The 14,251-nt window shown below is 35.1% G+C and overlaps 2 protein-coding genes across 3 annotated transcripts; one reads left to right on the plus strand and one right to left on the minus strand.

Annotated features, from left to right (window-relative positions):
• Positions 1 to 686: 686 nt before the first annotated feature.
• LOC103840825 (pentatricopeptide repeat-containing protein At1g22830) lies at positions 687 to 5,141 on the minus strand. The gene is made up of 3 exons (XM_009117347.3): positions 3,865 to 5,141; positions 3,260 to 3,828; positions 687 to 3,188 (listed from the first exon to the last, which is right to left on the minus strand). The coding sequence occupies exon 3, from the start codon at positions 3,078 to 3,080 to the stop codon at positions 1,053 to 1,055; it is 2,028 nt and encodes a 675-aa protein (XP_009115595.1). The 5' UTR covers positions 3,081 to 3,188; positions 3,260 to 3,828; positions 3,865 to 5,141; the 3' UTR covers positions 687 to 1,052.
• A 6,726-nt stretch (positions 5,142 to 11,867) lies between these two features.
• On the plus strand, positions 11,868 to 14,181 carry LOC103840827 (ethylene-responsive transcription factor ERF019). 2 transcript variants are annotated; one of them, XM_009117351.3, is made up of 2 exons: positions 11,868 to 13,910; positions 13,999 to 14,181. In XM_009117351.3, exons 1-2 carry the CDS (start codon positions 13,529 to 13,531, stop codon positions 14,016 to 14,018), a joined length of 402 nt encoding a protein of 133 aa, XP_009115599.1. In that variant the 5' UTR covers positions 11,868 to 13,528; the 3' UTR covers positions 14,019 to 14,181. The 2 variants fall into 2 exon arrangements, with proteins under 2 accessions (XP_009115599.1, XP_009115598.1); XM_009117350.3 differs by having other exon boundaries at positions 11,870 to 13,910; positions 13,993 to 14,156.
• The last annotated feature ends 70 nt before the right edge of the window (positions 14,182 to 14,251 follow it).

Raw genomic sequence — 14,251 nt, forward strand, 5'->3', positions numbered from 1 at the left:
CATATTTCCAGATGGGTTTTAAATGGTCCAAATTGGGAAACCATTTAATTTTTGGGTGTTTATGGAATTGGTTAATATGAACATGGGCGGCCCAATTAAAAAAAAATTCTAGGGTTTCCAAAATTTGGGGAAAAATTGAAAAAATTCATTTCATCATGAAAGAGAGTTTATGCGACTCATTTGGCGATTTTGGTGATTGAAACTGAGTTCCATCGGAGAAATCGAGTTTTCCCGCCAAAACCGTAAAATCAAATTTTCCCGTCAAAACCGTAAAATCGAGTTTTCCCGCACAAACCGCAAAATCAAGTTTCCCACCAAAACCGCAAAATCGAGTTTTTCCGCCAAAACCGCAAAATCGAGTTTCCCGCCAAAACCGCAAAATCGAGTTTTCCCGCCAAAATCGCAAAATCGAGTTTTCCCGCCAAAATCGGAAAATCGTGTTCTAACAAAACCAAAAAATTGAGTTTTCCTGCCAAAACCGTAAAAAATCGAGTTTTCCCGCCAAAATCGGAAAATCGTGTTCTAACAAATCGCAAAATCGAGTTTTCCTGCCAAAACCGTAAAAAGTCGAGTTTTTCTGCCAAAATCGAGTTTTTCTGCCAAAACCGCAAAATCGAGTTTTCCTTGCAAGATTGGAAAATCGAGTTTGTCCGTCAAAACCGCAAAATCGAGTTTTCTGCCAAAACTGTAAAATTTGTAGACTTATAGATTAAAATTTTTAAAATTTCTTATATGGTTCTTTATGGATTTCATGGCAGTCCATGTAAACATGGGTGTTAGTGGGTCTGGTCGTTAATGGACAAGGTTCTTAATGGACATGGTCACTCTTTGTCCACAAACAATAAATGAATAAATGGATATGGGCTAATGAACGTGGGCTAACCCAGTTTACAGCTCTACTTTAGTCGTTTATTAGCTCAGCTGTTCATGTTAATAGTTGTTTCGAGTAACATATAAAGTATAAACCTTGGGACAAATCTGAACTTTTGAGACACCACGATCGTGTATAAGATTATGTACAATCAACAAACCAATGTTTCCAGTTTGACAATTTATCCTACTTCTACAAGACGTTCTTCGTCTGAACTTTGCTCCTGATTGATGGAAGAAGAACCAAGATTAGCAAACTCATGAGCAGCACGCACACTCATCAACCTCTTCACCTCTTCAAGCTTGCTCCACGAACCAGTAACCGTATACATATCAGCAATCAACAAATAGTGCCCTAACTTCACTGGCTCCATCTCCCATAGCAGATCTGCAGCCCACTCACCAATGTCTTTGTTCCCGTGGATCAAACAAGCTATTATCAGAGTAGCACACATAGCACGAGACGGCTCGTAAGGCATTCTGCGGATTATATCTCTGGCGTTAACAAGCAGACCTGCTCTGCAGTAGAGATCAACCATACAAGAATAGTGTTCAAGGCGAGGGAGTATACCAAACACATACTGCATCTTCTTAAACTGCCTTTCTCCTTCATGGACCAAACCGGAGTGGCTACAAGCTGATAAAACTGCAACCATGGTTACATGATCAGGTTCCATACCTGATCTGATCATTTCCTTTAACCACGCCAAGGCGACTTCTCCTTCTCCCACCATGCCGTATCCATCTATCAGTGAAGTGTATGTCACTTTATCCCTCTTGCTCATCGACTCAAACATCCGCTTGGCGGCTATGATGTTCCCGGATTTCGCATACATATCAACAAGGGAGTTCCACAGGATTAAACCGTCTTTGAAGCAGCTTTGGCGCCTCAGGATGTAGCAGTGGAGCTCTCTCCCATGCTGCAGGTTTGCCACCCGAGCACAGAGTGCGAGAATGCTGGCGAGAGTAACGTGATTCGGATGAAAGCCAGCGAGCATCATCTCCTTGAGCAGGAAACACGTTTCTTCTGATCTCTCGTTGTGCGCAAAACCTGAGATGATAGAGTTCCATGTACTCAAATCATTCCCTTCCATCTGCTGAAACACTATAAAGGCGTGATTAAGATCACCACATCTTGAGTACATTGTGATCAACGAGTTTCCAACGTTCTCGATTCGAGCGTAACAGCTACGTATCGCAAGGCAATGGAACTCTCTACCCCACCGTAAAGCTCCAATCTGCGAGCATGCCTTCAAACCATTAATCATAGCTACAGAATCTAAACTCACATTGTGATTTCTCATCTTCGCTACAAAACTCAAAGCCTTTACATACTCTCCCGTCTGCAAAAGAACTCCAGCTAACGTGTTCCATGTTACAACAGTCGCTTCTACGCCAGAGAGACTCATTCTATCGTAAAATTCGAGAGCTTCCTCCCATTTGCCTTGAGAAGCGTAACACTTAATCAATGTATTCCACGAGACAGCGTCCCGTTCAGACATGGTGTCAAACAATCTCCGAGCAATATCCACATTACCAAATCTTGTGTACATAGATATCAACGCATTGCATACATACAAGCTCCGCCTGTGAGGGCTAACCTCAACGGAGCCATGAACCACTCTTCCAGATGCAAAATCCAGTAAGGCTCCACAAGCCTTGAGAACAGATGGGTAAGTAAACGCATCAGGTTGAATTCCTTTACTCATCATTTGCTTGTAAGCAGAAACTGCCTCAACAAACCGTTTGTTCCTAACATACAAACCGATGAGCACATTCCACGGCAAGGTATGATTAAAGTCAGAGCTCTCGGTAATGGTCTGAGCTTCGTGGAGGAGATTAAAAGCAGAGTAGAAAGTAACAAGCTTTGGGACCAGAACAGGATCAAACTCCAAACCGGACGAGATACAACGAGCGTGAATCTGCTGCCCTGGAACAAACTCGCTAAGCTCCACGCAGGTCGACAAAAGGGAAGCAGCTGATTGCAAAACGAATTCATGAGAACCAGACTGGTGACGAAGAAGGAGAAGAGAGAAAGTTCTGAAAGCTTCGGAGAGACGACCTTGGGAGATGAAATGTCCGAGAGATTTGAACAGAGCAACAGGAACTGATGTTTCATCGCGGGTTTGTGGGATGTGGCGTTTCCAAGATTTAGGTATGAACTTGCGAAGCTCGGTTACAGTGAGACCGCGGTAAGGAGGAGACGGCATAAACAGTAAGCGGCATATGATCGCAGCGAAAAAGAATCTGTTTTGATTACTGCTTCGCTATGTGTTTGATCCATTAAAGCAGAAAGTCAACCAATTGCGCTTCTCCGTCTGAGAAAGGTGAGAACAAAAGTAAGTTTCGTTGAGGCATATCATCGAACAAGTGGTGTGCTATAACATACCGTATACAGTGTAGACATGGGAGGACAAGGTACATCTAGAGAGGCATAGAAGTGAGGCGATCGAACTCATGTAATAAGAAGACAAAGAGGTTCGGTCGGAGACTGTTGTATTGGACGAAACCAAAAGTAGGAGAAGCCGCGCGTGAAAGGTGGAACAGGTTTTGCTTGCAGAAGAGGTTGAAACTTGAAAGAGACACCATTGAATATATTTTGCTTGTTTGATGTTAAACCAAATGAAATTGGGCCATTGGTTTATATTTTTTTCTACTTTCGAGGACCCATTTTATATTGTAATCCCATTTTAGCCCACTTACTCACTTTTTTTTTTTTTTCGTCTGAATATTTCATACAAGCCAAAAGCTGATAATGTACATAATCAGAAACATACGAGAGAGCTAACTTCACAGACGAAGAGCCTCTCCTTCAAAAAAGTTTGAAAGCTAACAGGGATAACCTTGAGCAACAACCACCTATCTTCCTGCGCACTCTTTGCAATGAGTCTAGCGCCCCTATTAGCTTCAAACGGTTCAACATAAACTTTCCACAACCAAAAATTACCCAACATAGCTCTGATTTGTGTCACTTTAGATTTGAAGGAAGGCCACGCCTTTGGCCAATTGATAGCATTCACCAAATCTGTTCCTTCAAATGGAAAGTGAACTTTCAGAAATCTATGACTTGCCATACTTTCCATAGACCACCCCACACTGATGAAGAACGCATCGTCTTTAGTCCTCACCAATCCAAAGGAACGACGACTATGAAGCAGCACCACACCATCATGATTCCGAACCACCCAAGACGCACCCAAGATCTTCATCTTTTTTGACCAAAAGACTCCAATGTTACATTTAACAACACCTCAAGGTGGAGCCTTCCAAGTCGTATCTCTAGCACATAACCCACCATTATCTCTCCGTTCATCACCATTCTCCAAATCTTGAGCTAAGTACCAAAGCTGAGATTCTTCTCTAGCTTTCTCAATAACTTGTTTCCCCTCAAAAGTGAAACCATCAAAAAGAAGGGAATTTCTATTTTTCCACAGGTACCAGAGAATCCATGGAAACACTCTCGATACCCCTATGTCCCATCTTTCGTCTTTCCAAACTCTCAATAAGTAGCTTACATTTTGAAACACTGAATACTCATGGAAACCCCCTGGAGGAGAAGGAAACCCCGAAGTTGCCCAAATTTTTCTAGCTAGAGTACACGTAAAAAGAACATGGTTGATCGACTCACCATCCATACCACAGATTTGGCATAAATTATCACACCTCAATCCACGTGCATTCAGCCCATCATTAACCGCAATTGCTCCTGACAACGATTTCCAAATAAACACCTTTATTTTCGAAGGAGCTTTAACCTTCCAAACTTGAGCTTTAAGCGGGTTCAGAGATGGTCTGGCATTCTGAACTTCTAGTAACTCTTGATTGCGCAACGAGAAAGCAAGGTCATACCCTGTTTTCACAGAATATACCCCGCTCCTAGTAGGCTTCCAAATCCATGAGTCTTTATCAGATATCACCGGTTGATTCTTTCTGAGGATATCAATGTCTCCAGGTACAAAGATCTCGCGCATCAGGCTTTCATCCCACCTTCTGGTCTGCAGATCAATCAAATCCGAGACTTTCAAGTTGACATTAAAAGATCTTTGTCTTCTGAGAGGAGGTCTGCACATTCCATCCTCATCTTCCAACCAACAATCTGTCCAAACCTTAAGACTTCTCCCATTACCCACAGAGCATTTAAGTCCTTTTTCCAGAAGATCCCTACCATGTAAAATGCTCCTCCAGGCATAGGAAGGTTTAGCACCTAAAGAGGCATTCATAATATCAGTATTCTCAAAATATTTCGCCTTCAAAACCTTGGCCATAAGGCAATCCTCAAAATGAATTAGCCTCCATGATTACTTGGCCAGCAAAGCTTGGTTCAGGCACTCTAAATCTTTGAACCCCATTCCTCCACTCTCTTTAGGCAAACACATTTTATCCCAACTTAACCAATGTATTTTCCTTTTGTGTTCAACAGAGCTCCACCAGAAGTTTGCAATCGCACTGGCTAGATTGGAGCAAATTGTTTTAGGCAATTTATAGCAAGACATTGCAGACACCGGAAGAGCCGAAGCAACAGACTTAATCATGACCTCTTTGCCTCCCTGAGAAAGCGTTCTTGCATGCCATCCAGAGATCTTCTTACTCATTCTCTCCTTAATGTATGAGAACAACTGAATCTTTGAGCCCTTTAAAAACTCTGGTAATCCCAAATATTTGGAGTCTCCTCTTTCTGCAAAAATGCCCAGCTTCTGTTTAACACGAATTCTCTTATCTTCAGGGACCTTCTTCCCAAAAATAATTGAAGACTTTTCCTTATTGATTATCTGCCCCGTAACTTGGCCATATCTCTGCATAAGACACCTTAATGCACCACTCTGAGGATCGTTAGCTTTGCAAGCAAACAAACAATCATCTGCAAACATCAAATGGTGCACTGAAGGTCCTCTCTCACCAAACTTCATTCCTGATATTTTTCGGTCTTCCTGCGCCTTATTGAGCAGGTGAGCCAAGCCCTCCGCACAGAGAACAAATAGAAAAGGAGACAAGGGGTCTCCCTGACATAATCCCCTCTGTGGAGTAACAAGGCCATGAGGTTGATCATTTATTAAAATAGAGTATGTGACAGAGGAAACACAGCTGATAACCCAATTTACCCATCTCGTATCAAACCCCATTGCCTCCATCAGCGCTCTTAGGTAACTCCATTCGACACGATCATACGCTTTCGACATATCAGTCTTAACGACCATGTACTCCGAAGCAAACTGGTCTGAAGATTGCAGCGAATGAATCAGTTCATGAGCAATGGTAATGTTGTCTGAAATTAACCTCTCTGAAACAAACGCAGATTGGGTAGAGCAAATCAATTCCGGCATCCAACACTTTAACCTTCTCACCATGATCTTAGAGACAATCTTGTAAATCACCGAGCATAAACTGATGGGTCTCAAGTCAGAGATTGATTTCGGATCAGGGATTTTTGGAATAAGGCATAAGTGCGTATAATTCCACTCCTTCGGAAGTCTCCCAGAAACAAAGAATTCCCGAACCTCCTTTACCACCTGCTCTTCAATATCAGGCCAAAACTTTTGAAAGAACAAAGCAGACATTCCCTCAGGTCCAGGAGCTTTCACATGATTTATTGAAAAAAACAGCATCCTTGACCTCTATAGCGGAGACTGGTTGCGTAAGCTGTTCATTCATATGGGCAGACACACGAGGCGTCATCCCTTGAAACCAAGTATTGAACGGCGGAGGATTAGACGATCTGAACAAATTTGTATAGAACTCCACCGCAACCTCTCCCTTGGCAGCCTCTGAAAACATATCTACACCATATGCATTTGCCAGCTTCTCAATGCCATTCCGAGCCCTGGATGCTCTGACAGAATTGTGGAAAAGTTTTGTGTTCTTGTCTCCAGCATGAAGCCATTTATCTTTACTCTTCTGCCACCAATACGTTTCCTCGTCTCTATATGCGCTCACCAACTCTCTCTTGAGCAAGTTGATACGCAAAGAAGATGGGAAATTTGAAGATTGCTCCATCTCCAGAGCATATTCCGCTTGAAAAATCCTGTCCCGAGCATTAAGATTGACTTGTTTCTTGAAAGCACTCAGAGACTTCCTACAAGCTTTGAGACGAACCGAGATCGTTCCATTCCCAGTAGAGCCCCCAAAATCCCAGGCATTAATTACATTGTCTTTAACACCTTCCACCTTCAAGAGCCTTCTATCAAACTTGAACCAACCTCTATATGCTTCTTGAGACTCAATGAGGTTGATAAAAACAGGACGGTGATCAGATCCTCTCTTATCCAAAAAGAACTGATTAGAGCACGGGAACTGATCAAACCAAGCCTTGTTGCCAAAGCAACGATCCAGTCTAGATTGTATCCAGTGGTTGTACCTTTGTCCACCCCAAGTGAGGACATTACCGTGACTAGGCAGCTCCTCCAGTCTACAAGCTTCCACCATTTGATTAAACGGAACAAAAGACTCATCTGATCTCCAAACCCCTCCTATCTTTTCCCCATTGTGCAAAATATCATTAAAATCCCCAAACACACACCAACTATCCCTTCTATTTACACCGATCCGACTCAAACGTTCCCATAAAACCAACCTACTCTTCCGATCAGATGGACCATATACAAAGGACGAGCCCACTTACTCACTTAGCCTTTATAACGTATATGACAAAAAAAATTGTGAGGAAACAAATTTTGACTATGCAAAAGCATTGTATCCTAGTGGTTAATATTTAAAATTTTGTACACTTAGCATTCGAACCCTAAACTATATAATTTTTTACAGATTGCATGTTACAAAAGATTTATATTTCAGTTCTCACAAAAAATCGATTTATTAAACAATTAAACAAATTACGGAAAAAAACTTACAAAAGATCTTCAAGACTTACAAGGGATTTTTAACATGGTGCAAATAAATCCGTCTAGGCGTGTATTTTCATAGGACAACCCAAATGATGCAATTAGGCATAAATCTTCATAAGGCAGATAGTATTGTCGGTTGTCGAATCGCCTATGTAATATTTATCATAATTTAAATATCATAATAAATCAGGCACTAAAAAAAATTTGACAATAAAAAGTTATAAATGACATAGCGGAAGCTAAACAGCTTGAAAAGCTAAGAAACGGATCCCTAAAATTGGTTGGAATTGGTGGGAATTATCTTATAGAAATAGATCACTAAAATCTAAGCTCTTCTCAAACCGTTATTGTGGATAAAAGAAGAACTAGTTTCAAGGATCTGAGCTTATGTTTTTGTAATTTGGCTTTTAATTTTGGATCTTTCATATCGATGGCAAATATGCAACATAACCATATCATCTTTATGGGCCCTTCGTTCATGCTCATAATTATATTTTGTATCCAACACATTACTCTCACTTGTGAAATAGAGTGGAAGTGGTAAGAGATCAGAGATCATAGTCCTTTGGCTCTTCATGTTTTCCTTGGCTGCAACAACTATTCAATGAGGAGTTTTGTCAGTAAGATTTATGCCTTGAGAATTAGTACAAAAACTAGTATGTTGTTTGGTACTATCTGAATCTTTGACGAATTCTATCTATATGTTATTTTAAGATCTTTATGTCAAATAATGATGATATATTTTAGTTTATCTATTTTTTAAAGATGGTTGTTTGAACTGTCTTTTTATGGTTTGAAACTACTTATTTCGATGAAAATCTGCAAATTTAACCGTAACAAATAAACGAAACTTTAGAGTAAAAATATATGAGATTATCTAAACTATTATTTGTAAAGTGATTTTTCACAGTGGAGCTTTCACATTAAAAGTTAGAGCAGTTAATATTGTTGATACCCTTAATGAATACAATACATATATTAGGCAAAAAATAAAAATGAAATTAATTTTTATTAGATACTATACTATTATTTGTGAAGTGGTTTTTTTGTAACGGAGCTCTCATGTTAGAAGTTAAAGCGTTTAATATCATTTATACCATTACTGAATAAAATACATATATTAGCCAAAAATAAAAATGAGATTAATTTTTATTAGATAACTGATTAAAATTAATAATTTTAAGAATTATTCATAATCATTAAAAATTAAAATAAAAAGATAATTCATATAATATTGTGTTGCGGTTAATATCATAAAATAAAAATATTTTGATAAAAATTTCAAAAGTAAAAAAAACTCTCACGTTAAAAGTTGGAGCGGTTAATATCGTTTATACCCTTAATAAATAATATATATATCAGCCAAAAATAAAAACGAATTTTTTTATTAAATAACTGATTAAATTTAATAATTGTACGAATTATCCAAAACCATATAAAAAGACAATTCATATATATTATGTTGTTATTCGGAAATATTTTCTAATAAAAAGTTCAATTTTTTTAAAAAAAAAAACGAAAATAAATAACTAAATATTAATCAAGTAAAATTATTAATTTTATATAACTTAAAATAATATTGAGTGGCCTTTAAGATTTACTTCTTAATTATAATGATTATATTGAAAGAAATTTTCATAAATCATAATACGTAAGAATTTATTGATGAAAACCTAAATAACAATTTATTATTATAATATTTTAATTAATAATGCATGTATTAATAAGTAATTATAAAATATGTTTTGCCGCATATGCGGATAAAACACCTAGTATACCTTTAGATCCGTTTAAAATGTATTTTATAACCAAAATGATTTTCTCGGTTGCATAGACCAATTTGTACGGTCTGAAGTACACATATTAGAAAAGAACTATTATGTCGAATTCCACAGGTATATTATTTATCTACTTTATTAAAACAGAAGTACAAAATAGAAATACCCCTTAGTTTTACCACTTATTTACATTAGAATGCCATTGAGATATTTATTGAACCTATATTTAAGCATGTTTGTCTTTTCCTAATTTCAATCATAGATTTAAGCATTTAATATCTTTTCAAAGTTTAAATAATAGATTTCCTTTATCAAATCATAACCAAAATAAATTTTCTAATATATTTCGTATTAGCATACTCAATATTTTTAATATTTATAAGTAATAAATAATAAAATAAAAAATCACACATCATAATCAATTTATATAACATATAAATAAAATATAAAATAGTTTATTCAGATATTAGTATAATGCTTTCATAATATAAGTCCAATTAGTTATAAATATTGGATTTGTTTATATGATACATTGTGATATAATAGACGATTAAAATCACAAAATATAATTATTCAAAGTAATAAATAAAATTGTTATGTTTAAAAATGTTATATTAGCAATTATGTAATATATTTTAATTTACATATATATATTATACCATTAGTACAAAAAAAAAATTAAAGTGAAAGCAAATATTTATACGGTCACGGGTCAAGCTCTAGAAATAAATAACAACAGTAAGATTATTTTTCTTTAACAAATTTCTTTTAATTTAAATTATAGTTCCAAATATGTTTATATATTTTATGTATTTATAAATTTATTTTCTTTGTCTTTAAGGAAGCTTAGATTTTGAAATTGGAAAAAAATATGACCGCCTCTATATTATTTTAGTTACGAAATTTAAAATTTTATCAGAATATTTTATTAAACTTTTAATTTTTATTTTTTATTATAACTGCAAAGATTAATTTTCAATATGAATTTATGTTTCAATATTACAAATACGTCATTTAATATAAACAAAATGGAACAAATGGAATTTAAGGTTGACAAAATTTTATGAATTATTACGACACTACTAGACTTTTTTTTTTGAGCAACGACACTACAAGACTAAAGAACAAAGATACAGAATCTATATCTTCTTGGTTAAGTCGTAATTCCTTTTTTTGTTTTTACAAAAATGCAGTTTTTCTTGAAACTTCTATTTTTTTAAATATGTTTTAAGTTTTAACTAAAATTATGAATACCTATATAACAAAATAATATATATTTATATTTATATTTATAAAACCCGTAAACTGTCAATATCTTTTTTGAATGAAAAGTTGTCAATATCTCTGATTGCGTGTTTTATGTGCTAGACGTTTTCATGTTCCCTTGTAAATTAAACAAGATAAAGCAGACAAAACTCTGATAGAACCTCTCGAGAAATAATTATTTCAAAATAAACTGTCACATCTTCCAAATGAGTCGGTGTATATTAACAAACTAGGTTAAGACCCGCGCCTTGCGCGGGATGAACATTATATATAAAAATTATTTTCTGTATTAAATATTTTTACATATTAGGAAATAATAAATATATATTGAATAATTAAAAGTCAGTAACTATTAAATATATAATTAAATTGGTGTGAACATATAAATCAATTTTATTAATCCAATTTTTTTTTAATATTTGATAGGATATGTAATTAAATTTAAATAATACTAACATACATAGTATATTTTAGTATATTTTTAATATTAATGTCTATTAAATGATGATTTCTACTCATATAGTGTTTTTGATCATTTGTATCTTTTATAGCAAAAGATTTAAATTACTAACAACAAAATTTTCATTGTGAGATTAATAGTTTTAATAATTTATAATTTTAAACAAATAAGTTGTCAATGTTCGTTCAAAACTTTTACCAAAAAATTGTTCAAAGTAAATTTTGAAACTAAAAGATTTATGTATTTTATATGGTTTATAGTTTAATTTAAAACGATATATATATATATATATATATATATATATATATATATATATATCAATATTAATAATTAATTAAATTATACTTTTTACTTATATAATTTTGTAATCATTTCAATGTGAAACTTTTAACAGTTTTAGTAATTTATAATCGTTTTTCAAAATTCAAAATATAACATATATAGAAAAATCTAAATTTTTTATTATATGGTTATTGTGGTTGTTTAATTTATTTAATAGTTTAAAATTAAACAAATATGATAGAATATACACTAATTTTTATCAAATCTTTATTATTCAAAATCATTAATAGTGATATATATACTTTAACCACATTAGGCAATTTCGTAGTTTTATTTAAGGAAATAATGAAATACATTAATAATGAATTTATTGTTAGTTTAATAAAAAACTTATTATATAATTAGATGGACCAACATATTTCTCTAATGATTCTAAGAATCATCCTAGTGATGACATGTGGCTACAAAAAGAAGTTGTAATGCTTCTCAAATAATATATAGGGGATAACAACTAAAACCCCATAATGTGTACAATGGAGTAATTAAAGACAAGAACCTACTCAACTACAGAAATGGTTGTGCGTCCCATTCTCGAGCATATGAACTACATTGATTACATGACGAAGACTGGGTTTCTACGTGGGTACTCCGTGTGTACTTAAACTCGACTATTGCCTCCCTCTCCAAATACTAAACACAACAAGACAAAAAACAACTTTTTGCAACTCGTTTTGGCTGTGCTTGTTTGTGTGTAAACCGTGGAACTGGACACTAATTGAGATTCTTGGTCAAATACCCCCAAAAAAGGGGAAAATAAGGGATCCGGTTTAGACGGTGCTTAAACCGTCACGAATGACGTATTTGCACACAAAAAGGCAAAGAAAGTCTTTGTAGTTTCCTCACCTCCCCCACGTGGTTAATTGCAGACGACATCTGGAGTTTTGACCGAGTTTTCGTGGGGGTTGTGTTTCACTTTTCACTGTTTTCCTCTTAAGCTTTTGACTGTATAGTCCACAGTAATATTATTTTTTTGTCAACTAGCCTAGAGTAAATAATCAAGGAAACAAATTAATTACTTTTATTTTACTCTGAAAAAATACCAAATAGATGAAAACTCTTTTCCTCCTATTTTCTTTATTTATTTATTTTGGCTAAAATCTGGATCCTATTTTCTTTAGTCACTGTTAAAAGATGATAAAATACATAAATAAATTTATTCTAACTCAAACAAGAGTACTCTCCTTTCTTCTCTCTCATTTATTCTTTTCCTCTCATTTTCACCCTTTTGTTTTGTTCTTTGTTTTCTTCCCATTAACTCCATATTTTTCCATTCACACTCTGTTCTTTCGATGCATGCTTTTCTGAGATGCATGAATTATTGACAAAATTACAAAACCCACATACAGTATCTTTTATATAAAAAACAATAATAAATTACATAATTAATTAAATAAATTTTGTCTAGTTTAGGTCTTCGCTTACAGAAATGACAATAATATAGTATGAAACAAAAGGTTAAATTTTTAATAATGTTGAATCCACTTTGAAAATTGAACATGAAAAGAATAAATATATAAGTGTCTGGTAATTCTTCAGTCTTAACTTAGCTTTTGAAAATAAGTTAGTTCTACTAAAACTTTTAAATTTCTCAATTATAGACTTATAGTCCATAAAAATAAATATATAAATGTGTTGTAATTTTTTTAAAGTGAGTTAGATCTATTAAATAAATAACGTTCGAAGTTACAAATAATTTACAAACAAGAAAACAACACACACAAACACCCAAAAAAGTTACAACTTGAAACCAGTTTCCACCACACGTCAAAATCAAATTGACAACACTATTCTGAAACGGGTCATACTTTGACCCGTTGAATTCTTCTTTTTGAACAAAAAAAATATCTTATCTTATTTAAGTTTTACCGGTCAACCTAAATTATAATAATATTTTATCCATTTTGACTTTCCAACTTCAACGTATAAATAGCCACCGTGTCCTCCAGATTCAAACACAAACACACAACACAACAATGGATTACATCGACAACACCGTCGAAACTCAATCAAAGTACAAAGGCATCCGTCGCCGGAAATGGGGGAAATGGGTATCGGAGATTCGAGTTCCGGGAACTCGCGACCGTCTCTGGTTAGGCTCATTCTCCACGGCGGAAGGCGCAGCCGTAGCGCACGACGTGGCTTTCTACTGTTTACACCAACCAAACTCGCTCGAATCTCTCAACTTCCCTCACTTGCTTCCTCCTTCCATAGTTTCCAAGACTTCGCCGAGGTCTATCCAGCAAGCTGCTTCTAATGCCGGAATGGCCGTTGACGCCGGAATCGTTAACAGCTGTGATCACGCGTCAGGGAACTCTGGGAATGGAGATACAACGACGGCGTATTGTGAGAATGGAGGTGCGTTGAATATATCAGTGTATGATTATTTGGACGGTCACGATCACGTTTGAACTTCATCTTCTTGTTTTTTCGTTTAAAGATACAGCTACTCAAAAGAAGCAGTGATGGAGCCTGGTGTGTAAGCAAGCAAAACGTTGTGAATATATATACGGTTATGTTTCGCTGTTGGCCCAATGCAAGAAACTTTTGTAGTACGAATATATATATTTTTATTTTGAATGCCTTCAAGAGGATTATAATGCGAGTGAAGCTTTGTTTCAGACAATAATTTATACGTTTTGTTGTGTCTGAAATATCTGGAAACGCTTTCGAAATATAATTGTTGTTGCACAATACAA

The sequence above is a fragment of the Brassica rapa genome, chromosome A09 (genome assembly GCF_000309985.2).
Source record: "Brassica rapa cultivar Chiifu-401-42 chromosome A09, CAAS_Brap_v3.01, whole genome shotgun sequence".
In the NCBI taxonomy this organism is placed as follows: domain Eukaryota; kingdom Viridiplantae; phylum Streptophyta; class Magnoliopsida; order Brassicales; family Brassicaceae; genus Brassica; species Brassica rapa.

Bases quoted from the DNA above. Each gene is read 5' to 3' on its own strand.
- LOC103840825 (XM_009117347.3), bottom strand. From the start codon at position 3,080: ATGCCGTCTCCTCCTTACCGCGGTCTCACTGTAACCGAGCTTCGCAAG.
- LOC103840827 (XM_009117350.3), top strand. From the start codon at position 13,529: ATGGATTACATCGACAACACCGTCGAAACTCAATCAAAGTACAAAGGC. The intron at 13,911-13,992 runs GTGCGTTGAATA...TTTCGTTTAAAG, and splicing joins GGCGTATTGTGAGAATGGAG to ATACAGCTACTCAAAAGAAG.